Genomic DNA, 25,051 nt, shown 5'->3' with positions numbered 1-25,051 from the left:
AGAGTGGTGAAAGGGGAGGGAGGCAGTTCACGTAGGTCTTATGAGCTATGATAGGAATTTCCAATTGACTTGAGGCGAGATGGGGATTCCCTGGAGGATTCTGAGCAGAGGGTAGTGACTGGACTTGGGCTGTAGACAAATCACGTGGGCTACAGTGTGAAGCAGTGGAGCCTGTTAGCAGGTTCCAGCAACAATTCGGGTGAGGAATAACAGTGGCTTAGGGCAGAATGGGAGTGGCAGAGGAGGTGAGAGTGATCAGATTCTGGATGCATTTCAAGGACAGACACCCGAGTTCGCTGGTAAGTTGGATGCAGGAGTAGAAGAGAGAAGTCAAAGACAACTCTGAAGTGTGTGGTGTAACAAAAAACTGAGAAGGAGTCAGTGTGCAATGGAAGGAGAAACGAGACAGCTGTCATAAAATCTAAATGAAGAAGTGTTTCAGAAAGAGGGGGTGACGGGCTGAGGCTAGAGCCTCTGACACTGTAGTTGGCAACATGGAGATCCACTGGTGGCCTTGGTAAGAGCGCTTACCATGGTGCAGAGGGGAGAAAGCCTGGGAGGACTTGGCTCCAGAGAGAACAGGGGGCGGGGAAGTGGAGACAGTGTTGGCTAAGAGAAGAGCAGAAAAATGGTTCAGGGACCAGAGTAAGTCCAGGGAGATACTCTGTAGACATTACAGCACATTCATGGGTCGCCTTCCACCATGACTGGAAGCTCCTGGAGGCTTCCCAAGAAGCAAATGCTGGCATTGTGCTTTCTGCACAGCCTGCAGAACTGTGAGCCAATTAAACCTCTTTTCTTATAAATTACCCAGTTTTAAGTATTTCTTTATAACAATGTGAGAACAAACTCACACAAGGTTCATCCATGTTGTAGCAATGTATCAGTGCTTCCATCCTATTTCTTGTTGAATCATATCGTATGGCCACACCACATTTTGCTCCTGTGTTCATCAGTTATTTCCACCTTTTAGCTATTGTGCATAGTGCTGCTATGAATATTTGTGTACAAGTTCTTGTTTGAACACTAGTTTTAAATTCTTTGTAGCCTATACCCGGGAGTGGAACTGATGGCTCATAATGGTAATTGTATGTTTCACTTATTGAGGAACCTAATGCATTTTAAAAACATTAGGAAAAATAAAACAAAACTAGGCTGGGCGCAGTGGCTTACACCTGTAATCCCAACACTTTGGGAGGCCGAGGCAGGCGGATCACTTGAGGTCAGGAGTTCAAGACCAGCCTGGCCAACAGGATGAAACCCCGTCTGTACTAAAAATACAACAATTAGCCGGGTGTGGTAGTGCATGTGCTACTTGGGAGACTGAGGCAGGAGAATCACTTGAGCCCAGGAGGCAGAGGTTGCAGTGAGCTAAGATTGCGCCACTGCACTCCAGCCTGGGTGACAGAGTGAGGACTGTCTCAAAAAAATGAAACAAAACAAAAGAAAACACACACACACACAAAACACAAAACTAAACAAAGCCATTCAGTCAATGGAAGAAAACAGCAAACACCTGCAGAGTGGAGACAGTGATGATGGCTAGTGGAAGAGCTAAGCGTGTGTGCTCACGTGTGTGTGTCAGAGAGACAGCAAACAAGCAGGCAGGGACAGAGAGCACACAGGCGACCACAGTGCGCGAGAACACACTCATCTGATGGAAACAACACTGTGTCCCAGACCACAAAGAACTCATCTTGGGGAGCCAGGTCAACAGTGAGCAAGAAGAAAACTGGTAAGGAGAAATGTAATCAGACAGTCATACGCCAGATCTGATTCACACTAATATAATTATCAAGGTTCTGCATTAGGGCTCACAGGGATGACAGGAACATGCATATTTAATTTCGCGGGGAGGCTGGTGGAGTACTTCGTGTCCACTGATGCCACATCAATCTAAAACAGTATCTTAATTTTGAAATTGCACTTGCCCTTTCAAGTCTGTGCAATGTCAGTTCATTTAATAGGCTTTTTAAAAACCTGCTCCTTTGTAAACATCAGGAGATTATTTTTGGTGCACAGACTGCCAACTGCACCCTCCTGGCAAGCTGTGTGCGGTGAGGGGGTGTAGCTTTTCTTCTCTTCTTGAGGGTGCCAGTGAGCACCATGGGCATAAAATGCAGCTAGCTGTAGATTAGAACTGACTGAATCTGAAGGTTGAGGGCCCCCACAGCACATTACTGAGAAAGACTGAAGAGCAGAAAGAGGTTTTTAGGAATCTGTTTTCTGGAATGTTTTAGGGCAGATCAGCAAAACATGACCAGCAGACCAAATCCAGCCCACACCTGTTTTTGTAAATAAAGTTTTATTGGAACACAGCCATGCCCATTCATTTATGTATTGTTTGTGGCTACTGATTGATTTAATAATCAGCAGAATTGAGTAGTTACAATCGAGACCTGCATTACTTCAAATATGTATTCTCTGGTCCTTTACAGCAAATGTTTGCTGACCTCTGGTTTAGGGTATAGGTTACAATTAAAAAGCCTTCAGGGCCAAGTGGGTGTAAGGGAAAGCTGTGGGGCTTATGGCATGAACGTGGCCAGTCAGCAAACCCTACCTCAGGGGAAGGAAAGGAGCCTGAATGAGCCAGTAGCTGGGATTCTGTACATGTGCACAGTTATTTCAATACTGCCGATAAGTATAATGGATTAAATTAAGAAAAACAGTATACATTCTTGATTTACAACTTAGTGACAGTATAATAAAAGGAATTCCTTACTTCCCCCCTCAGCTGTCTGTCTAGGTCACCAAGGTCAAATCCCGTTTATTAAATGCTTGCGTGGACCTGGATGTCTGGGAGGTACTGAGTTGACCCTGTTCATTGGCAGCTTATAGCCTCCCGTCACACAGAGTAGACATACTTCACACACCCCGGCTGACATCATGGCCATGTCCTTCATTGTTCTATATTTCCATCTCCAAACTAATGGCCAGCAAATCAAGTCCTTGCCCTTGCTCCACCCCATCAGTCCCAGACCTGTATGCCCTGCACTCCACCTGCCACACGGCATTTCCCCCTTGTAGCCCTCCAGCCACCTCCCCTCACCATGAATGATAGGAATCCCATCACCTCCCCCTGAAACCTCCAGTTCCTTCTTGGTGTCACATCCTCCATCCAGCCCAAGGCAGGCACTCCTGGGACCCCGGCTCCTCCACCTTTCTTGATCCTATCTGGGCCTGGTTCTCCAAACCCTGATCACTCTGAAGACCTCCTCCATCCATCCTCCCCTCGCACAAACTCTTTTTTTTTTTTTTAAGATGGAATTTTGCTCTTGTTGCCCAAGCTGGAGTGTAATGGCACGATCTTGGCTCACTACAACCTCTGCCTCTCAGGTTCAAGCAATTCTCCTGCCTCAGCCTCCCGAGTAGCTGGGATTACAGGTGTGCACCACCACACCCGGCTAACTTTGTATTTTTTTAGAGATGGGGTTTCACCATGTTGACCAGGCTGGTCTCGAACTCCTGACCTCAGGTGATCCTCCCGCCTCGGCCTCCCAGCACAGGCTCTTATAATGGCTGGCTAACAGGTTCCCTGACCCTGGTCTCTACCTCCTCTGATCAAGCCACTGGTTAACTGTCTCAACCTGCATCTCATCATGTCTGTTTTCAGAGTTCACCACGGCCAAATGGAACTGGCCCTGGTTCAGACAGATGTGGGTTCAAAATTCCTGGCTCTGGCTTTAATCTGCTGTGAGGCTTTAGACAAGTCACTTGGCCTTTTCCCTGTCTGGAAACTCTCTGCATTAAGGACAAATGATAAGGTATGCAAAGCACCTAGAACAGTGCCAGGCACAAACATCCACAGCATCCGCCGCAGGGTCCACGACGGCCCTGGAATTGTCGTCTAGTGTTTTCACTGACAGTTCTTCCCTGCTTACAGGTTCACGCTCCAATGCCTTAGGCGGGACACAGACTATTAGAAGGCACATTTATCTCCTTGTCCTCGCAGGTTCATGTGCAGGCAGCCCCGTGCAGCCTGGCTCCTTCTGGCCCACTCTGAGATCTGGCTGCCTGTTGATGAAGGGGGTCCCTTGGCTCTGCTCTCCCTGCCACGTGGAAAGTCCCGTGAGGCACACTCTGTGACCACAGGGGGCCAGGCTCAGTTTCCTCATGTGTGAGTCCTGCTGCCTGAGGGAGTAAAGGAGCCTAATTCCGGGTGCAGTATTAGAAGGTCTGCTGCTGGGGAACCTAAGGTATGTCCTCCAATAAGAACATGAACACTTAGGTTTTTATCAAGCTGATTCCTGTGCATATTTCACAAGATGGGAGAAGCGGTGTTGTATATGGACACATACACAACACTCCCGACCTTGCACCTCCGGCAGCCTGTATGGTCTTACCCAGCCAGGCACCTTGGGCCCTGACATACCACGTGGGACATATGGTTTGTACATGCACCAAGCACAATCACGCTCTCTTCTGGGTCTGTCCTGTCCTCAGCCTGGATGCCTTCCCACCCACATGGAACTGTGACCCTCTCTCTCTGACTTTCAAGCCCCCAGCATCCACCTGCACCCCCATGCCCACTGAAGTGCCCTTGGCACTCTAAACAATCACTGATTAAGACACTCTTATGGGGTCTAATTCTCATCTATCTCAGGAGTGTGTGTGGTGGGTGCGTGGTGGAGGAGACCTTGTTTCTTTTTTTTTTTTTTTTTTGAGACGGAGTCTCGCTCTGTCACCCAGGCTGGAGTGCAGTGGCCGGATCTCAGCTCACTGCAAGCTCCGCCTCCCGGGTTCACGCCATTCTCCTGCCTCAGCCTCCCGAGTAGCTGGGACTACAGGCGCCTGGCTAAGTTTTTGTATTTTTAGTAGAGACGGGGTTTCACTGTGTTACCCAGGATGGTCTCGATCTCCTGACCTCGTGATCCGCCCGTCTCGGCCTCCCAAAGTGCTGGGATTACAGGCTTGAGCCACCGCGCCCGGCCGAGACCTTGTTTCTTACACTCTGCAGCCTCTGGTGCCTGTAGGGTGCCTGCTGTATGACAGGAGGTTCATGTGAGCATGCTGAACTGAGCAGGGATGGGAGATGGACACAGCACTTGTCTTCCCCATTGCTGGCTCTTCATGTTCTATTTAACCTTCGGTGGGTGGGATTTACCTCCATCCTCCTTCACACTGCTCCCTTTCTCTCTCTCTCAACTCAGAGCAGTTGGTATTTACATATTATTACAAAGGGCACACAAGGTTATATCTCTAAATGCACAGCCACACAGGCCAGCAGAGAGATGCCCCAGTGGACCCAGAGATGAACATCCACATGAGCACAAGGCAGGCCCGTGTTCCCCCCGCCCGAGCACAGGGCAGGCCCACTTTCCCCTGAGCAGAGCACAGGGCCGGCCCGTGTTCCCCGCACCTGAGCGCAGGGCCGGCCCGTGTTCCCCCCACCTGAGCGCAGGGCCGGCCCGTGTTCCCCGCACCTGAGCGCAGGGCCGGCCCGTGTTCCCCCCACCTGAGCGCAGGGCAGGCCTGCGCCCCCTCCACCTGAGCACAGGGCCCTGGGTTCCCTCCACCTGAGCACAGGGCAGGCCTGCATTCCCTCTGCTCTGCAGGAAGCTGAGTTCTGCAGAAGGGACTTCACTAAGGTCCCTCTTAAAGGAGATAGGCAAAGAGCCTGGCTCATGATTCCCGGTCTCAGGCTAACCCTGGACACTGATTTTCCATCTGGGGCCACAGAGGTCTGGAATAGGGGTTTACTTAGGATGTGGGGTGGGAATGCATTTGACACTCACTCCATAATGTTGACTCTGGCTCCTTCCCAATCTCTTTGGCCCAGTACCAGACAAGAATTGGCTCCTCCACCTCATCACCTCATTTTCTCTGTCTCTCTCTTTTTTTTTTTGGATACAGAGTCTCACTCTGTCACCAACACTGGAGTGTAGTGGCACGATCACAGCTCACTGCAGCCTCCAACTCCTGGGCTCAAGCAATCTTCCCACCTCAGGCTCCCAAGAAGCTGGGACTACAGGTGTGCACTACCACACCTGGCTAATATTTTGTAGAAATGGAATCTTGCTATGTTTACAAGGCTAGTCTTAAACTCCTGGCCTCATGTGATCCTCCTGCCTCAGCCTCCCAAAGTGCTGGGGTTACAGACATGAGTGACCATGCCTGGCTTATCTCTCTACTCTTAAGGTTGAACAGTTAAGCTGGGTTAAATGTCCTCTCTTAAAGTCTGACCACACAATGAAATCAGGAGGAGGTAGGCCCTTACTGGGCTATTATTCTCAACCTTGGCTGTATGTTGGAATCACCTGGCAGCTTTTAAAAATCCTGACACCTCGATATTCTGATTATATGGTTTAGATGTAGCCTGGCCTTCAGGATTTATAAAAGCTCCTTAGGTCATTCTAATATATAGCCAAGGTTGAGAACCATTGACCTAAGGACATTCTCCATGTCATGATTTGCCAGAGTTCTGTATTAGGGGTTTTCAGGTTCTTCCTCAGCGATTGATGCAAAATATCCTATTTTGCTGTTGTCTGGGTTTGTTAGTTTCCCTTATCAAAAGCTCCAGAGAGAAGAGGGATGAGTGGTAAGTTTAGGCATCCAAATCTGATGCCAAACAGTTACCCTTGGTGTTCTGTAAAAATCTCTAAATGAATACTTAGGTATCAGGAGAAATCAATGTCCTGAAAGTTCCAGAACTATGCACAGCACTACATCCTTGCAGCAGTACAGTGAAATCATGATGTCATCCTTTAGACAGTCTGTGACCAACTGATGCACAGCAGGCGCCTAATTTTGAAGGGTCGGGAAATGCCAGGAGTCTTATCCAGGTGGTACTTACTTCTGGGGATCTTGCTGGGGTAAATCTTCTGGCATGGTTTATATTCATCCGGAGGGGGAAAGTCTTCCACAGAATGGAACGTGAATTTAGACTCAAAGTCATCTGCACACATGTGAAATGGAAAGAGTTACTCAGGTTACTGTCACGACCCAAGCTTTGATCATTTCCAGGAGCACAGAGATTACTCTGACTGCATCCACCATTTTCTGTTTGCCTGCTCAGTGCAAGGATTTTAACGATAGGGCCATTCTCCCTAAGACATCTATTCACCTCTCAAGTTTTACTGGTTGGTTGGGATGGAGGGAAGCAGGAAGAGGGAAATCCAGTCACTCCCTGTCACCCACCCGAACATACTCCAACCAATAACACCTTAAGGAGGCTGCTAAAGGGGTGGAAGTGGCACGGAGCTCTCCAGGGTCCAGAATCAGAGGTGGGGACCCTGGTGCCAGCAAGGAACTGGCAAAGCCCCAGAAGTCACCTGAGAAGCTCCTGGGAGGGTTTCGAGGGGAGGGAGAATTGGGCAGAATGACTGGGGAATGGAGGAGCATGGCCTGTGTCTAGGGTGGGACCTGAGCTCCACAAAGCAAACAGCATCTGCTCTGAGATCTGTTGGCAGGAGGGGAGGACTCCTGTGACCCTTTCATGGGCTGAGCCCCTGCTTTGTGATCTGGGCCTCTGTCGGACACTAGCCCAGCACACAGAAGGGATCCAAAGATTCCATGGCCGTGATCACATCTGACCCCAGGTGACTTTCCTTCCTACCTCCATACTTGTACTCGAAATGTCCCTCTGCCTGGTGGGCCTTCTATGTATTCTTTCTCTTTATCCATATCATTCTACTCTTTCAGGCTTATGCATTGATTTCTCCACAGACACACAGACACACACACACACACACACAGTTTAAATGTTGCTTCTCTTTCCTTTCTCTAATCTGAATTAGAAGGCTAGAGAGTGGGCCTTGAAACTATGCAGAAAGCCTTGAAAGGAACCCTATTTAACAGAACCTGTGGGCTGGCTGGTGCTGGAGGGAGCCTGTGTTCATGAAAGAAGCATGCACCCTGAGATGGCAGCACTGTGGCCAGCAAACTCTCTCTCCAGAGGTTGGGAGAATCACATTCCTACTGGCAGCCAAACCGGCAGAGGGTGCACCCCACTTACCGATGATGTGCAGGCTTCCATTTCGCAGCTGACCTCCAGGCTGCTGCGTTGGGGTCCAGGCTGTGACCTGCTGGCTCTTGCTTGAAAGCTCTGTGGTGGGTGATCTCGCAGGGGGTGCTGGAGGTGGATTTAGCTTTCCCCCACCGGCCCCTTACAGAGAAGATGATGGTGTATTCAGACACATGGATGGGAACGGTGGATGCTATAACTTTATGTGAGATGTTAGGCATTTCCATCTTCAGATGTAATGTGATATAGTGAGTAAAAGGGCAACCTCTGGAGCCAACCTGTTTGGCACCGAATTGCAGTTCTCCCATTGGGATAAGTAACATAGCCTCTTTGTGTTTTAGTTTCCTCATCTGTAAGATGGGAGTAGTAATAGTACACCCACTTCCCAGGGTTATTGAGAAGATTCAATGAGTCGAATTTAAGTTGAGTGGCATGTAGTAAGTCGTCAATAAATGTTAGCTGCTGCAATAATATTAATGATGGTGATAACCTTCATCATCGGGTACAGCCCAAAGCAGGGAAATCACTGGAGAGTGGTAAGAACAGGAAGGGCTCTCTGTAGAAGAGGCCCAGAGGGAGGCTTGAAGAGGGAGCGGTCAGGGCTTGTTTTGCCCCTGTGTCCCTGCTCGCACTGGTTCTCCAGCACTGCAAATGCTCGTTTCTCCTTCCGGTCCACCTAAATCTTACGTGCCCACCAGGGCCTAACTTGAATCCAACCTACTTCCTCCAGCCTTCTCTGATCATGCCTGAGAGAGGCTCACTATCTCCTTTGCCAATACTTTCCTGTATAGTTCATCTGGCAACAAAAAAATCTGCTATCCTGGCACATCAATGCAGGGGTTCCACTTCTGCTTATTTCTTCAGTGGCACTGCACACATCACTTTGCTTCTTGAAATGATGACAATAACATTATTACTATCTGTGCTAAGATGTTCACAATTACTACCTCTCTCTTTTCCCCCCAAGTTGGGCTAAAGTAGAAATTGCCCTTATTTTGAACATGGACCAACCAAGTTTCACATCCAAAGATGCAAAGAAGAAGGCCAGATATGTATCTCCATCCTGGCCTGGGGCTCACTACTCTGGAGCAGATGAAGGGGCCTCAGCTGCAGCAGGCATTCTCAGTCACCAGCCGCCATTCTCGCGTCTCATGTCCCTTCATCTGCCCGTCTTCCTTTCTCCCTCCCAACTGCCTTCCTTTCCCTTTCTGGTCTTCCCTTTCTGGGCACAAGGATCTATGAGGAATTTACTTGCTCCCACATGCAGGATAAAAGGACTGCAGCCCCTCTTCTGGGTGAACAGCTGCCCCACTGTGTGGTAAGGAAATAATGCTGCTGGAGCTGAAGTTACGTGCAAGCCCTTTATGCAAATATCTCATTTCATATTCTTAATAATCCTATGTGAAAGGTGTTATTAGTAGGCCCATTTGTCAAATAAAAAAATTCAGTATTAAAAAACACAAACCCAAGTGGTGTGAGTTTCCACAGGAGTGGGTGGGGAACCCAGGATTCGAACTCATAGCCCTCTGAATCAAAAGCCTTGTTTTTGTTGGCCAGGCGCAGTGGCTCACACGTAATCCCAGCACCTTGGGAGGCCGAAGTGGGCTGATCACTTGAAGTCAGGAGTTCAAGACCAGCCTGGCCAACATGGTGAAACCCTGTCTCTACTAAAAATACAAAAACTAGCCAGGCGTGGTGGTGCACGCCTGTAACCCCAGCTGCTCGGAAGGTTGAGGCATGAGAATCACTTGAACCTGGGAGGTGAAGGTTGCAGTGAGCTGAGATCCTGCCACTACACTCCAGCCTGGGTGGCAGAGTGAAACTGTGTCTCAAAAAAAAAAAAAAAAAAAAAGCTTTGTTTTTTTTTTCATCACATCATAAACATTTGAAATAATAAATATCAAAAGGGGCTTACGAGTACAAATGCTGGCCCTCATGGTGACCAGTCAATTGAAAAGAGAATGACTAAAATCTTACCTCTTGTAATCAAGAGGCTTAAAAATATCCTTGCTCTTTGCACCAGGAATTCCCTTTAAGAAACCAATACTTTTAGAAAAATATCAAAAATGTGGACTAAAATTTCTACGAAAGTATTTCTTGCAATATTATGCATAATAACAAAAAATGGAATCAACTTAGATATCTAACATGAGGAATATGGAATATACTGATGGTCATTCTTATAAAGACATTTTAACAATTTGATAAAATTGTTTTTAATATAATATTAAATTAAAAACAGAGCACAAAACTGTATGTGAAAAATGGTACTAACCATGTAAACATGTACATATAGTCAGAAAAAAGAATTAAAGAAACCTATCCAAATGGCAGTTTTCATCTCTGGGTGATGTTATTATGGGTGATTTAATTACTTAATTTACTTAGAGACAGCAGCATCTGGCTCTGTTATCCAAGTTGGAGTACAATGGCACAGTCAAAGCTCACCACAGCCTTGAACACCTAGATTCAAACCATCCTCCTGCCTTAGCCTCCCAAGTAGCTGGTACTATAGGTGTCTGCCACCATGCCCACCCAATTTTTATTTTTATTTTCTGTAGAGATGGGGTTTTGCTATGTTACCCAGGCTGGCCTATAACTCCTGACCTCAAGCCATCTTCATGCACGGGCCTCCCAAAGCAGTGGGATTAGGGGTGTGAGCCATCCGTGCCTGGTCAATTTCAATTTCCTTCTATTTGCTCTGCAACAAGCTTGCATTATTTTTAATTCAAGAAAATACTTTTAAGAAGCTTTCTGCATCGAAATATTTTCTAAAAGACACAGGAATATGTGTGTTGTGTGCATGTGGATGTGTGTGTTATGAGTGTACATGTTTGAGTGTGTCTGCGTGCATGGATGTGGGTGTGTCTGTGGACGTGTGGAGGTACTTCCCATTCACAGGGGCACTAAAACTGAATGAAGCCTCCTACTAGAGGGACCAAGGAAATCAGCCATGGGGCATGCACACTCAATTCAAATAATCTGTGCTGCATATGTGAAGGAAACATTTTTAATATTTGGCTCAAAATACAGGCCCTCAGTTTTCTTGAGTCAGCTGGAGAACCTGCGAAAACTAAGGCAGAGTGGGAATCCAGTTTACTGAGGGCCGGTGAAGATTCTGGAAAACGCCGGCAAATATAAAAGGAGGCCTGCTTCTGGAAACAAGCCGCACTCACGCCCTCTCCACCTCAGGGAGGAGATCTGGAGTTGGAGGATGGTAGTAAGAATAAATAATCCCTCTCAAGCTCACTGTTGCCAGGCCCTGTTCCAAGCACCTCCAACCTAAGAACTCACTTAATCCTTAATAACAAGCCCAGGAGATAGCAACTATTGCTATCTATCCCCATTTTACAGATGAAGAGAAGGGAGAACAGAGAGGCCAAGTGGTTGCCCAGGGCCACAGAGCTAGTAAGGGCAGGGAATCAAGGCCAGGATCCCTTGCTTACAGGCAGCATGGTTTTGGGCAAATCTCCCTGCCTCCGTCACCCCTGGTGTCCATCTCTGAAATGAATACCTCCAACAATAAAGTCCTGTGCAACGACACGATTTTATTGCGCTCCACCAGGTGCAATGGGCCAGGCAGCGCTCCTTACCTGGTCGGCCGTGCCTCTTCTTCTGCAGGAACGTCTGGGAGCCCGGAGGGGCAGGCGGGGCGGGCAAGGCCTGCGCACTGACCTTCTGCGGTGGGGCCTGGAAGCTGGGGGATTTGGGGGGTAGCGGGGGTGGGGTTTCACTGCTGTTATTAGTTCCTGGCAAAGGGGGCGCGGGCAAAGAAGCCCTCGGGGAGCACGAAGCATAAGTGGGGAGCGGGGGCGGCGGGGGTGGCGGGGCTGGAGGCTCCTGCACATCTTGCGCAGGGCTGGCGGGCTCCGCTTTGAGCCCAGGATACCCGAAAGGTGGGAGGAGAGGGAGCGGGGGCGGGATGGGCGGGAGGTGCAAGGGAGCTAGCTGAGGCTTCGCTGCCTTGTCACTAAGAACCGAGGCCGGGGGCAGCGGGGGTGGCGTTGGGGGAGGTGGCGGAGGTGGAGGTGGTGGCGCACAGGGGACAGGGGGTGCAACCACCGGGAGGTTCCCTTTGGTCAGTGGGCCAGGTGGGGACACAAGCGGAGTTTTGATGGGGGAGGAAGAGGGAAGGGGCGGGGGTAAGGGTGGCGGCGGAGGGGGTGGGTTGGGAGGGGGCGGGGCAGGCACGTTGGGGCGAGGCGGGGCTGTTCTGGCAGCGCCATGCGCCTCGGAGGTATTGCCTAGCCTGGGAGAGGCAGGCGGGATAAGCGGGCCGCTGATGGTTTTGTTGGGAAGCCTGGGAGAGGGCGCGCGGGAGCCAGGGCCCTGCCCTGTCTTGCCACCTGGAAGTGAAACAGATTCTGGGTTAGCTCGGCAATAAAGAAGGAGAAAGCCTCCGCAGGTAGGCGGCACTCAGGACACTCAAGCCTGCCCGCAGTGAGCTACACTGTAGACCGCTTTTTCTGCACGTGTCCACTGAGAGGCCTCAGGTACCGCAGCTGTCACACAGAAGGACCAACTGGACCAGCTCCAAGGTCCTTGCCAGCATTAATGACAAGCGCAGGTCAGGCCTCCCGCCCTCCTATCCATGCCACCTCTGCTGTCATCTGCCTTGGGCCCCTAGTATCCAAGCCGAGGGCCAGGACTGCCCGGGTGTCTTTTGCCCTTCCTAATCAAGGCCACACTCACACTCATTCACTGACACCTGCTAGGTCCATCAGCCCTTATGCGCTAATTTGGACTCTCAGGTGTACCAACCAGCACTCCTGGCTAGGCAGGTTTTCTTCACTCCCAGCATTCTGTGAACAATGACTTTCTTCGTTTCTGTGTTGAGAGCAGAAAATTCATGATTCCCTGAATACATAAGATAAGACTGGAGGGAGACATTTGCCCTTGACAACCCGGGTCCAATGACCTTGAACCTCGCAGTTCTATGGCCTCTGAAAGTTCAAAACCTCCTTTCCGAAAGACTTACGCTAATTCCCAAGGGTTTTGGCTTTCTCAGCCTATAGATCCTTCATTGCATCTGCCCCAGCTTGAAATTCAATTCCTCTTTTAAATTCAACAACAACGATTTGCTCTTGTAAGCATTTGCGTTTGGTTCTCATGGAAGACTCTAGTGGAGCATGCCCCAGGAGAGGCCTCTATACTCTGCACAATCTTGCACCATTTTGCTAGTTCTCACCCTTTTTCGTTCTGCCTCTCTCTAATAAGAAAAAGTTCCTGTCGCTGTTTACTGCCTTGAAGTTCTGCAATTACTGCTTAGAGATGTCCTTGGAGTATCACTGTCTACTCAGGAAGCAGATTAAAATATTTCTTCCAGATTTAGTGCTCTTTTTATAAGAATTCTGGGGAGTATGTTTTCCCCTATATTTTATAATCACCATGACAACATGTGGACAACACTTGAAAAATGATGTTTTCTCACACCCACTACTTCCTGGGTGCTGCAGCATGGGACCTGCAGCTTTCATTTCAGATTAGAAACCCCAGCATCTGTTGGGGGTTCTGATCTTTGCAGTACTTGAGTCTCCTGTGTGTTTACCTCAATCAGGTGCTAAGTCATACACTTAAAGTACTGGATTTCAAAAGCCAGGCCAATCAAAGCACGGCCTAGCAGAGGTGACTCAGGGGAAGCTAAGTAGGCAAGACCTTGGTATCTGGCTTTCCAAATATGAGCCCCTCTGGCTATAATGTGACAGTCACCTAAACCATAATATTCCAACCACATTATGGAATGGCTGTTCTTAAGGTAGGGTGAGGATGGGATTGCAGGTGTCAGCTCAGGCATTCCTGCCTAGAAGTTCTCAAACCTGTTTCCACATAATACATAAAGATGACGAAGAGAACCTAGGCAGCTGCCTAAACAAGGCAGAGCCTACCTACATGCCCAGTGGCTCAATGAAATTGAAAGGGATAATAAAAGTTTGCAAAACAGAGCAAAGCCTACCCTTAAATAGCCTATCTAAACCTTTTAAGTAACTGAGGACACCATGTCTCAAAGATTCAAAAACCCTTAAAGTGAGTCAGTTAAAAGTAGGGGATCCTGTGCTGATGAAGCCACCAAGCACATGAGAAATGTGGGCATACTCATTTTTATCCTAACATGCACAGCAGAAGCGAGGGCGGCCAAATCCCTGCCCAGCTTCTATTCATGCCCCTCAGGGAGAAAGGTGAGACTGCAGGGGAGAGAGGGGCTGACGGTGTAAGTGCAGGCAAGTGAAGGAGGCAGACCTGGGCTGACAGAGAGCTCTGAGGGAGTTGAGGGAAGTAAGGGAGGAGGCTGTCCTTCACAATGGAAATGCAAGCCCTAGAAATCCAAAGAAAACACAAAGGAGGCCAGGAGGTGGCGGAAAGGCCAGCTTGAGGGCATCAGGGATGCTGTGCCCATAGGAAAGGATTCAGCTTTTACAACCTGCAGGTTTATCAAAAGATGAAATATTTCTTCTTCCTCAAATCTGAATGTTTTCCAGAAGACCCTGGACGTCTCATTACATATTCTATTCAACCCAGAAATAATGTTTACTCATCATATCTTATTGTAATTCTCACTCCCTTGGAGCTCTAAGCTGGGGCTGCGTTATGACTCCAGGGTCCCTAGGCACTTTTGCCTTTGTGGGCCTCTTCTCCATTAAAAATATATTTATATTCATGACTGCATTGGTACAAAGACAAATACATTCTTTGACCCTAAAAGGTCATATATTTTCTTCTGATTTTAAAAGAAATTTAAATATTTTCATGAGTCCCTAGAAGTACCATGAGCCCATGACACTGTGCTATGGTCCCTATTGAATGTCAGCCACCACACTACCATTCACATATGCTAGTCAGCAAGTATTTACTGAGCACCTGCCATGCGCCAGGCATTTCTATGGCAGTGAACAAAACATAGTCCCTGCCTTCATGGAGCTTAGCTTTAGATGGATAAGACAGACAATAAACAGATAAGCCAGTGAATACATGATATGTCAGATGATGCTAAGTAATACAAGAAAAGTAAATTAAGGAAAAGGAGATATAGAATGAAAGGATGGAACTGAACCTTTATATGGGATGATAAGTGAAGACCTCATGGACACTTTGATCAGCTGCCACCTGAGGAGAGACCTGCAGGAAGGGAGAGACTGAGTCACATGGACACCTGCAGATGAGCCTTTCAGGCCAAGAGAGAGTCAGTGCAAGCGCCCAGTGGCAGCAACATGTTGGTGTGTGAAGAGCAGCAAGGAGAACAGCGTGAGTGGAGGGGACAGCATGAACCACCAAGAAAGGTAGGCCAGAAGCTCAGAGAGGGAGCAAAGGCTCAAGTCCCTTCCTCTGATGAGAAGGGGGCTGCCGGGAAAGTGCTGGGAGCAGGGAGCCACGACCTGCCTTGCCTTGACATGGTACTCAGTCCATATGTTTATCTAGTGGCTTTCTCCTTGAGTTTCCATCCTGAAACAGGCATCATTAGTCACTTCCTTATGGACCTCCATCTCTAAAGAGATAAATTCTTGTCTTCCCTATTACAGCAGCTCAAACATCTGACACTTATATCCTACTGGAGACAAGCAGACCAGCAGGACTCCTGCTGTCTATTTTTGGCTGCTTCCTATGAAAACCTGACTGGGGCCTATTTCTCCCATCTTCTCTGAAGAGAAACTGGTGGAAGCCTTCTATTCCAAAGGATATTTGTTTGATAGCACTCAGAAATTTTGAAAAAGAAGAGGGCACTGAAGAATATCCACTGTCTTCATTGAGGAAGACCTTGTGCTCTACCTTTCCTGCTAAACCCTCAGCAAAAATGACGAAATGAACATGGCCCTTGAGAAGGTTCAAGTTGGATCTCAAAATATCCTAGCATCTTTTTCTTTGCTGGACTTTTATTGGTGAGTGAGGCAGCATAAGCATCCCATAACATTAAACAGTCACAGAGGCCACTAAAAAAGTTAGCAAAGTCACATAATGGAACATCCAGTACCAGGAATGTTTGGGCCTTTGTATTTGCTGTATTTATGGTATTCCTGGAGTTTATTCAGCTTGGTGGTTAAAGAGAACAAGAATAGGAAAAACAGGTGTTTTTGTTTTTTGTTTAATCAGAGTAAATTTGTATTTGTTCAATTTTAATGCAATACTTTCAAAACTTCTGATGCCCACTGAAACAAAAGTCACAAAAAACAAACAAACAAACAAAAAACCTCTGATGCACACTGGAAAAAAAAAAAAGAGGTAGACTGATTACAGACAGGACCTTCATTACCCACTTATGCTTGATTCCATAATCTTTGAAATATGATTTTACAGTTCCTCACATCAAGAGGCAAAGTCTATTTCTCCATCCTTGTGACTTGTTTTGGCTAAGAGAATGTGATAGGAAGTGATACTTCTTAGACTTCCAAGTTACATCCTAGTAATACTTCCAAGACTAAGCCTCAAGAGGCTTTATTTATACTTCTGTCTTCTCTCTTGGAACCCTGCTGCTGGCATGAAAACGAGGCCCGGACAGCCTGCTGGATACTGAGAGACCATGTGGATAGAGGTGAGTCAGGCCAGTGGTTATAGCTGAGGCCCCAGAGGTTGGAAAAATATCAGAAATATAAGATTAGCAAAGCTACCTACATGACCTGCAGTTCTTTATAGATGCAAGAGGGAGCCCAGCCGAGACTACTCTAAGCTGCTAACCCACAGAATTGTAGGCTAAAAAACGATTGTTTAAAGCTTTTAAGTTTTAGGGTGTTTTGTTACACAGCAGTACCTAACTGATATGAAAACTGAATCATTACAACTCATGCATTGCTAGTGCATCCACAGTGATGTCACTATGAGGTTCTATTACAATTTAGACCTGTCGATATACACTTTGCAGTCTGGGCTACCATCACGCCATCACTAAGTATTACACATTATTACAAGTCATTTTTCAACTATTACAATGGAATAATTTAAACAGGATGATGATGTAAAAGATTTCTTAAGAACATTTTGTACTTTGGAAGTTTCCAGTGCTTAAGGTCCCAAGAACATGATCTTCTACTCTATCGTGACTGTTCAGTAAAACCATTGTTGCTTACTGGCATGTGTAGATTGCCCTGATGGTTCCACAAGTTAGGGAGATACAGACCACAAGGGAGCCAGAATGAATTCTTCCTTACCTGCTACATCCCGCTGGCCTGCTGGTCGCAATACAGGAAAGCCACCAGCAAACAGATCTCCCAGGGTGGGAGGTGTGCTCGCACCTCGTGTGTTTGCAGAACCTCCTCCTTCTTTGTTGGTTCCTTTAGAACCTTTAGAGAGAAGACACAAATAGGCAAGGACTTGAGAGCAGAGCTGAGCAGCCAGGTCTCATTTCAGACCATGGTCTAACACTGGTCTACCACTGCCCTTGTCCGCCTTCCCATTCTCCCACCTCCAATGTCATCCTTTCACTCAGCATCTTCTCCAGGCACCCTCTGCCTTGATACCCTGTAGACTCACATGCCCTGCCCTCTCCAGTCCTACCAAAGAACTAACCATTTGTGCCCAACTCCCCTGAAAAGTGACCAAAACAAAGGGACCTGAACACTGCCATTTTGTAGATGCTAACAGAGCAACTGGCAGCACCTTTGAATTAGAAAACCCAAACGTGGTAGATGTAGAGCTGCTCTTATTTTCAACCTGGCTATGGAGGACTAGACAAAGAAAACCCACAGATTTAATTCAGTCAGTCATTTTAACTTCTTGTCCACAGAGCGCTGACCAGAGCAGCAAGCAAGAGGTAAAGCCTGCAATGATTGTGCCTTGGCAGTTTCCTTCCTGTCTCTCCAGCCCTCACGCCCCCAGCCCCTCATGCCTCCCTGAACCTTTTCATCTATGGAACGGAAAGATCATGGGCCCCTGAGGAAAGGTGTCACTAACTCCAGCCTTCCAGACATGTGTGGTTGCTAACTACAGAAAATGAGAAGATACTCAGCTAAGACAAGAATTCCTGGCAGAAAATATTTACAACCTGAAGCTAATATGCACAGAGAAATTAGGGCACAGTGCCCACTGGTGGAGGAAAGTGGCCAGATTATTCTAAGTGTTAATATTATACATTACTTACTCATGAGAATGATTAGGAAGTGAGTGCTTTGATGAAATTGATTTACCTGTTAATTAGCCTTAACCAATTCGATCATGGGTTTAACCAGAAACTAATTTTTAATGTACTCCATGTTGAAAATATTTCTTTAAAAATTTGTCTATCCTGTGTGTTGACATTTATAATTGCAGATAGGAGATATAATTATATTTTTAGGACTATCTTTAAGAATTACCATCATGCATATCATAGCAGAACACAGGAAGACATAACAACACCTTACATTACAGGGGGAGTATCCCTTATCCAAAATGCTTGGGACCAAGTATTTCAGATTTTTTTTTTGAAATATTTACATATTCATAATGCGATATCTTGGGGAATGGGACCCAAGTCTAAACATGAAATTTATTTGTTTCATATATACCTTTACACATAGCCTGAAGGTAATTTCATGCAATATTTTAAAATAATTTTGTGCATAAAACAAAGCTTGCATTCATGGAGCCATCAGAAAGCAAAGGTGTCACCATCTCATCCTCCCAAGTTGTCAGTCTGTGGTTTGTCCATCACCATCATTCCTGACACTGACTTTCTATGCTACCAATAAGCAATCATTTTCCTACACTTCTTCACACATAAGAACTTAGCAGTTAAAGATATGGCATACCATTAACATAGCAAAAAAATAGTGTATTCAAGGTAACTAAGCAACACAGTAGTATCACCAGAAAACCCAGATCAGCTGTTAGACAACAGCAGCAACAAACAAAGGCAGGCTTTCAGTCTCCTGCGATGCCGTGTTCTGATTAAAGGTTACTGTACACTGGATCTCATTGTTTTAGGTGAGAAGAAACATCAGAAACCACTGAGAGACCAGGAAGTAGGTACTCTAGATTTGAGGAAGCATTCTGCTAGCTGTCTTTTAAAAATGTTTCCTCCAGAGTCATCTGCCTCATTAAAAATGGTTTTTGTCTCAGAAGCCTCTCTCTGATTTTGTAAACTGACATGATTTCTTGTTCTGTTATGAATGTACGCCGCTCTTGTCCTTCAATAAACCCATCATACATTTCCACCATGTCACCTGGAGGCACGTTTTCTTCAGGGTTAACAACGTCATCTTCATCATCCATGTGAGGCATCATGTCGATATTCAAAAAGTTTCAGATTTGGGATTTTTGGATTAGGGATGCTCGACCTGTACTAAAAAGTTCTGCATATATTATTTCAACTTCCAACAATCTTGACCAAGACAAAAAAGGAGCCAGGTATTGTCTCCCCATTTCACAGATGACCAAACAGCCTCAAAGAGGCTCCCCATTTCACAGATGACCAAACAGCCTCAAAGAGGCTTCCCTATTTGTCTGGTTGCAGAACCAGAACTCAATGTGGGTCATCTGACCTGAGCACAGGACTCAATTTACTCTGTCACATTCTAGCAGACAGCGAGCTTCAGTCATATCCTCTGAAACAGAATTCTTAACACATCTTTCTCCTTGTGAAAAGTGAAGCAAAAATTTTGCATTTTTAAAAAATGTTGAGCCCTTCACTTTCTATCACTGAGTTTGAGGACCATGTTGACACAAGGTGAGTGATCTTTAAATGTTACCCTACAAAGAATACAAAAAATGTGGTGTGTCCATACAATTAAATATTCAATGATAAAAGGAGTGAAGTACTGATACATGCTCCAACATCTATGAAGCTTGAAAACATTATGCTAAGTGAAGGAAGCCAGCCACGAAAGGCCATGTATTGTATGATTCCATTTCTTTGAAATATCAGAATAGGCAAATCCAGAGAGACAGAAAGTAGATTAGGTTGGCAAGGGCTGGGGACTAATGGGGAATGACTTACTAATGGGTATGAGATTTCCTTTAGCGGTGATGTAAATATTCTGGAACTAGATAGAGGTGATTGTTGCAACAACATTGTGAATATAATAATTGGCACCAATTGAACACTTTAAAATGGTTAAAATGATGAATTTTATGTTATGTGTATTTTATCATAATTTTTAAAAAGTTGTCCCATTGCGGAGTTCTTTTTAGCATTTGAAAAGGATGGACGATATGCTCTAAACCATTTGCAGATTCGGAGGGAAAGCTCTCGTTCTCTCGCCCACTTGGCCTGTCCAATGAGCAGGTCTGAGATGGCTCTGTATGTGTCCTGGGAAGCAGCTGTGGCCCCAGCCAGGGGTGTCTGGCTGTGTCTCACATGCCTGTCCTGTCCTTGGCTCACAGGAGGCCTGGCTGGGCTGCTCACTTACTCTCGATCTGCGGGGCGCTGCGGTCGTTGATCTGCGTGACTTTGCGCAGGCGAGTTCCTTGCTGGATATCAGCCAACAGCGCACTCCGGCCTTTCGGATCTGCCCTTCGCAAGCTGGAGGTGTCTGTGCTTACCTGTAAGGGAGTAAGAAGGATTTGACTATAATAGCATTTTCAGATGAACAAAATGTCCCGTCTGCTGTCAGTTTCTCCTCTTGCAGTTCTCTGTCTTCCCGGTCCCATTCCCAAGGCTGATCTCGGGTTACCTACGGGAGAGACACTTTTGGGTCCTGCTCACACCTCTTTAACTGGTGACCTAGAAGGGACTCTTTATTTTAGATGACCCAGTCCCAAGTGCCTATCTTGTGCACAAGCTCCTGGAGGTCTTAGAGAGCCCCAAATCATAGCCCCTCCTTCCTCTCTCTTACACTCCCCACCCCAGGGCTTCTGTCCGTGAGTACCTGGCCCCTGCTCTCAGGTTTTGAATGATCATCCTGTTTGGTGCCCCAGGTCCCCTCCTGGACCAAATCCTTGGCTGATTCCCCACTTGACGATGGGAGTTGCTCCTGTGCCCCGTCATCCCCTGGATGTTCTCCAGAGCAGGACTGAAGTCTTGCTCAGTCCTTAGTAACTCACATCTTCCTTGCTATTGGGTCCTAGATGGCTCATGCTGGGCCCATGGTGCCTCTTAAGGGAAGTAGATTCATGCTCTAGGAGCTGGCTTTGAATGGGGGATGGTGGCCTTCATGTGATCATGGAGCAGATGGCAGAACTGGGGAGCTCAGGGGAAACTGGGACCCATAGAGGTCAGAAAGTTGTGGAGAAAGGGAATGCAGAAGATGACAGTGAATGTCTGGTGACTACCTTCTGTGCCTGGGTGTGTTACATTAGTCCTCACAAAACCTTGTGAGTTTGCCTCATCTTACAGATGAGGAAACCGAGACTAAGAAATCATCTGTTTGAGGGTGCAGGGCTGGGGTTCAAACCCAGATGAGCTGAATCCCAAAGGCCATGTGCTTTTCACTTTGCAACACTGTGACTACCAAGGACACATGGTCTTTTATTAGGATAAGTGTCTAATGGACTGCTAAATGCTTCATAAATATATTTGCAAGAAAAACTTTTGTCCTAATTCTGCAAGTAGGCCTGAGATACAACTGCTTCACTTCAGCTGTAGCTTTAGCTGACATGGTGGAGGTTTCCATGGGTTATTAGAGCCAGGGAACACCAGAAAGAACATTGGGGAGGTTGGTGGCAAATAAAGGTGGGAAGGGGTTGCCCTGGAAGCCACAGCCAGGAGGATTCTCCACAGTTAGAAGGTTCATACCAACCACGTGACCTTAAAAATGGCTGATCATTTCTCAAAGCAAGAAATACTTGTTAGTCTTACTGTATGGGGATACCATGTATCTTTGGGTTTCAGCTTAAATATCACCACATCAGAGGCCTTTTCTGACCCAAAATCTAAATAAGGCCATTCACTGTTTTCTCTGAGTGTACCATATTCCTTTTTCCTCTGTCACATTTATCATAGGGTATAAGTTTATTTTATCATTGTGGAAAATTTCAATTTGTGATTATGAGTTGAATGTTCATCCATCCCAAGGACTCCACATCAGGAAAAAAGATTCTGTCTGTTTTGTTCACAAAAATATCCCCAAAGAGTAGAATTGGATCTGGCTCAATAACTACTGTATGAATGAATGAATAAGTGACTTGAGTGAGCGAATGAATGCACTAAACCCAGGGTATCAGAGCTGTCTTTGCTCTTAAAGGCATATGCACGCACCAGGCACAGAGGCATAACTATAGCGAGTTAAGCCACTGTGCAACGCGCAGCACAGGACTGGGCAGCCATGCTGGTTCCCCAGAGAGGAAGGCCACCAAGAGTCCAGAAATGACCATGTTCTTCAGGCTGAGCAGGCTTCAAGGAAGACATGAGACCTTGGAGGGTCCCTGGAGTATAAATAGTATTTATAAATCCTTGCTATTGCCATTTTCTGTTTAAAAAAGGACAAACCAGGTTGGCTGACTAGAAACTCATGGGCTCTCTTGTGTCACAGACTAGAAGCAGAGGCAGTTGTGGTTTTGGCTAAAATGTGCTGAGTCCACATTTTCACTGGTGAACTCCACTGCGTGGGTTATGAACCTTATGCAGGCTTTGAAGGGCATAGGCTTCAAAGTCTGATTCTTGTCCCCTGGAAACAAGCTTTTGAACCCTTAAGAGGGACTTATGAATGATGGTCAACAAGAAAGTGGTGAGCAAGGAGCCTCAATCCTGATTCATTGGAGATTTTATTTATTTATTTATTTTAGAAAGGCAGGGCATTTCCCATACAATATGCTTTTAAAAACCCCATATAAACCATTAATATCATGAGTTCATTTTAAGCTGCAAAATTTTAACATTTTTAAAGTTTCCTCTCATTTTATTTATAAATAATGAATGACAAATTAAGGGACCAAAGGAATATCACGACTGTAGCTAAGAGGGTATGAAAATTTTTGTGTGAATTTGACATTACAACTTCAGGTATGCATTATGGTCAGGGATTTTGGAGAAAAAAGTATGCTTTGTAATTTTCCTTCTAGGTATAAGAAGATAACCCACCGAATTATAATAATATTCATGGCCCAACTCAGAGCAGCCTTGGGGAAGGCAAGGGTGAGATTGGTGGGTTCTTTGTTTTAAAAAAGCAACTGGAATGATGAGAAAATCCATCCCTCACTAGCCCTTGGGGATTGGAGGGGAGGGTCATGTCATCCAATTTAGACTGTTTATTACCAAAATGTATCCCCCACCCCTTGACCTTGCCTAGGCCAGGCATTTCAGGTGAGGGCTATGAAGAATGTTGCATGTCCTTAAGATGAAGATTTTAACTTTGGACATGTCTCAATAAGTTCTTGACAATTCTACAGGGCAGATTTGTTAGTAAACATCTTCCAAGTCAGCAGGAGGACATGGCAAGTCACAGTGTGTTTATTTACACGGTGCAGTTCAACCCTGTGGGCTAAATTTAACATTCCCTCTGACTTCTCGGCTGTCTTCTGCTCCAGCGTCAGCCCTGATGAACGCCCTGATGATCTCCCGCTAGAGGGCTCTCTCACCTGATCTTTTTTTGTTTGTTTGAGACGGAGTCTCTCTCAGTCGCCCAGGCTGGAGTGCAGCGGCGCTATCTCGGCTCACTGCAAGCTCCGCCTCCCGGGTTCACTCCATTCTCCTGCCTCAGCCACCGTGGTGCCTGCCACCATGCCTGGCTAACTTTTTGTATTTTTTTAGTAGAGACAGAGTTTCATCGAGCCAGGATGGTCTCGATCTCCTGACCTTGTGATCCGCCCGCCTCAGCCTCCCAAAGTGCTGGGATTACAGGCGTGAGCCATTGCGCCCGGCCTCACCTGATCTTAATATGGTGTTCACCAGTCCTTTCCTCTCCTGTGTGGCAGGAAGGAATTAACAATTCTGTGGCGAAAGTGACCATATACAGTATATTTAGACTTAATTGGTTTTGCACAAAAGGACATATCCATTTGCATATTGAAGACCACATTACACAAAGCCAGTCATTTCTACTTCATCTGCAATATTTATTGACAATTCAACCATAATTTGCTGTCTTAAGAAACCTCCTGCCACCCCAAGAATTCTTGTTACTGTGGTTACAGGATGCAGAAACAGGAAAGAAAGGATTTTCAAATATTCACTGAACATTTCATGTTGCGCAAATCCTGATCATAGGCAACTTCACTAAAAACACAATCAAGGGAGAGAAAGCCATTCCTGGACACTTTTCCCATGGCAAAACTATGCACCAAAACCTAAAACACACACAGACAAAACAAAATAAAAAAGAAACCAACAAAACATTGCTTCCAAGTTCACTCTTATTTTGTCTCATTAACATGGTGCTTAAGTAGTGACAATTTGTTGGGTTTCACACAAAGCTTTTGTTGACTCAATTCTACAGCAAGCTTCAAAAGAGATAGCCCAGAATCCCCAAAAGATGAACCATCATAGAATAGACGTGCACCTTAGCTCATCCCCTTGGTTATAAAGGATGAAAGCTTGAAGTGTGCCTGTGAGATTAGAAATACAAAAATTGAACAACAGTCCTAACAAAGCCAAGGATAGAATAAAAAAATAGTGAGGGGCCTTTTCTCTCACCTTGATACATTATAAAAGCTTTCCCATGTCCATTTGTCATTCCAACAAATGAGTCAACTGCCTTATGGCATAGTTTGGGGAAGGGAGATGACAGTCCAGCCCAGATCAAAACTTTGACATACACATTTCCTGCTATTTGTCACCCTGTCACCATATGCCATCCTCACCTTTCCAATACTCATAACTGTGAAAAATGCTAATAAAAATCTTAGCTGGTCGATTCTAATCTAGCAGGTCATTTCTCTCAACAAGGATCCAAACCCTATCATTTTAATACAATTTCAGCCTTGCAGTCTTCTAAAGGTAGCTTCTCCAATGTGGCCATTAAACCTAAAATTAGTGTTCAGGTTTCCAGGCATACAAGCCTGCTCATCACCCCAGCCCTCAGCCTACCCCGTCTCCTGAAACTTGGGGGCAGACAGACATCAGCAGCCAGGGTATTTGCAGTTAGTTACCAAGTCTGAATCCCAAGGACAGCCAGAATGGCAATGTCTCCCTTCTACTGTTGCCATCTTTATGTAGGAGAACACAGAGAACCTGGAATCCAAAAGAGAGACATGAAATATTTGCTTAAAAAACTAACTTTCTCCTGTCAGGTCTGACACAATGTTCCCTGC

General features: G+C 46.2%; 1 protein-coding gene across 2 annotated transcripts in view; it reads right to left on the bottom strand.

Annotated features, from left to right (window-relative positions):
• LOC105475930 (WAS/WASL interacting protein family member 3) overlaps positions 1 to 25,051 on the bottom strand; it is a 110,206-nt gene that overhangs the window by 18,721 nt on the left and 66,434 nt on the right. For both annotated transcript variants that reach the window (XM_071094989.1, XM_024790862.2), the window contains exons 3-7: positions 20,275 to 20,407; positions 17,098 to 17,229; positions 11,557 to 12,309; positions 7,955 to 8,104; positions 6,794 to 6,895 (exon numbers count right to left, since the gene is read on the bottom strand). In XM_071094989.1, coding sequence (XP_070951090.1) covers positions 6,794 to 6,895; positions 7,955 to 8,104; positions 11,557 to 12,309; positions 17,098 to 17,229; positions 20,275 to 20,407 — 1,270 coding nt within the window. The remainder of the gene's footprint in view (positions 1 to 6,793; positions 6,896 to 7,954; positions 8,105 to 11,556; positions 12,310 to 17,097; positions 17,230 to 20,274; positions 20,408 to 25,051) is intronic.

Source organism: Macaca nemestrina, chromosome 4 (genome assembly GCF_043159975.1).
Source record: "Macaca nemestrina isolate mMacNem1 chromosome 4, mMacNem.hap1, whole genome shotgun sequence".
NCBI classification, from domain to species: Eukaryota; Metazoa; Chordata; class Mammalia; order Primates; family Cercopithecidae; genus Macaca; species Macaca nemestrina.
The sequence above is the reverse complement of the archived record's forward strand: the minus strand, read 5'-3'. Positions and strand labels throughout refer to the sequence as shown.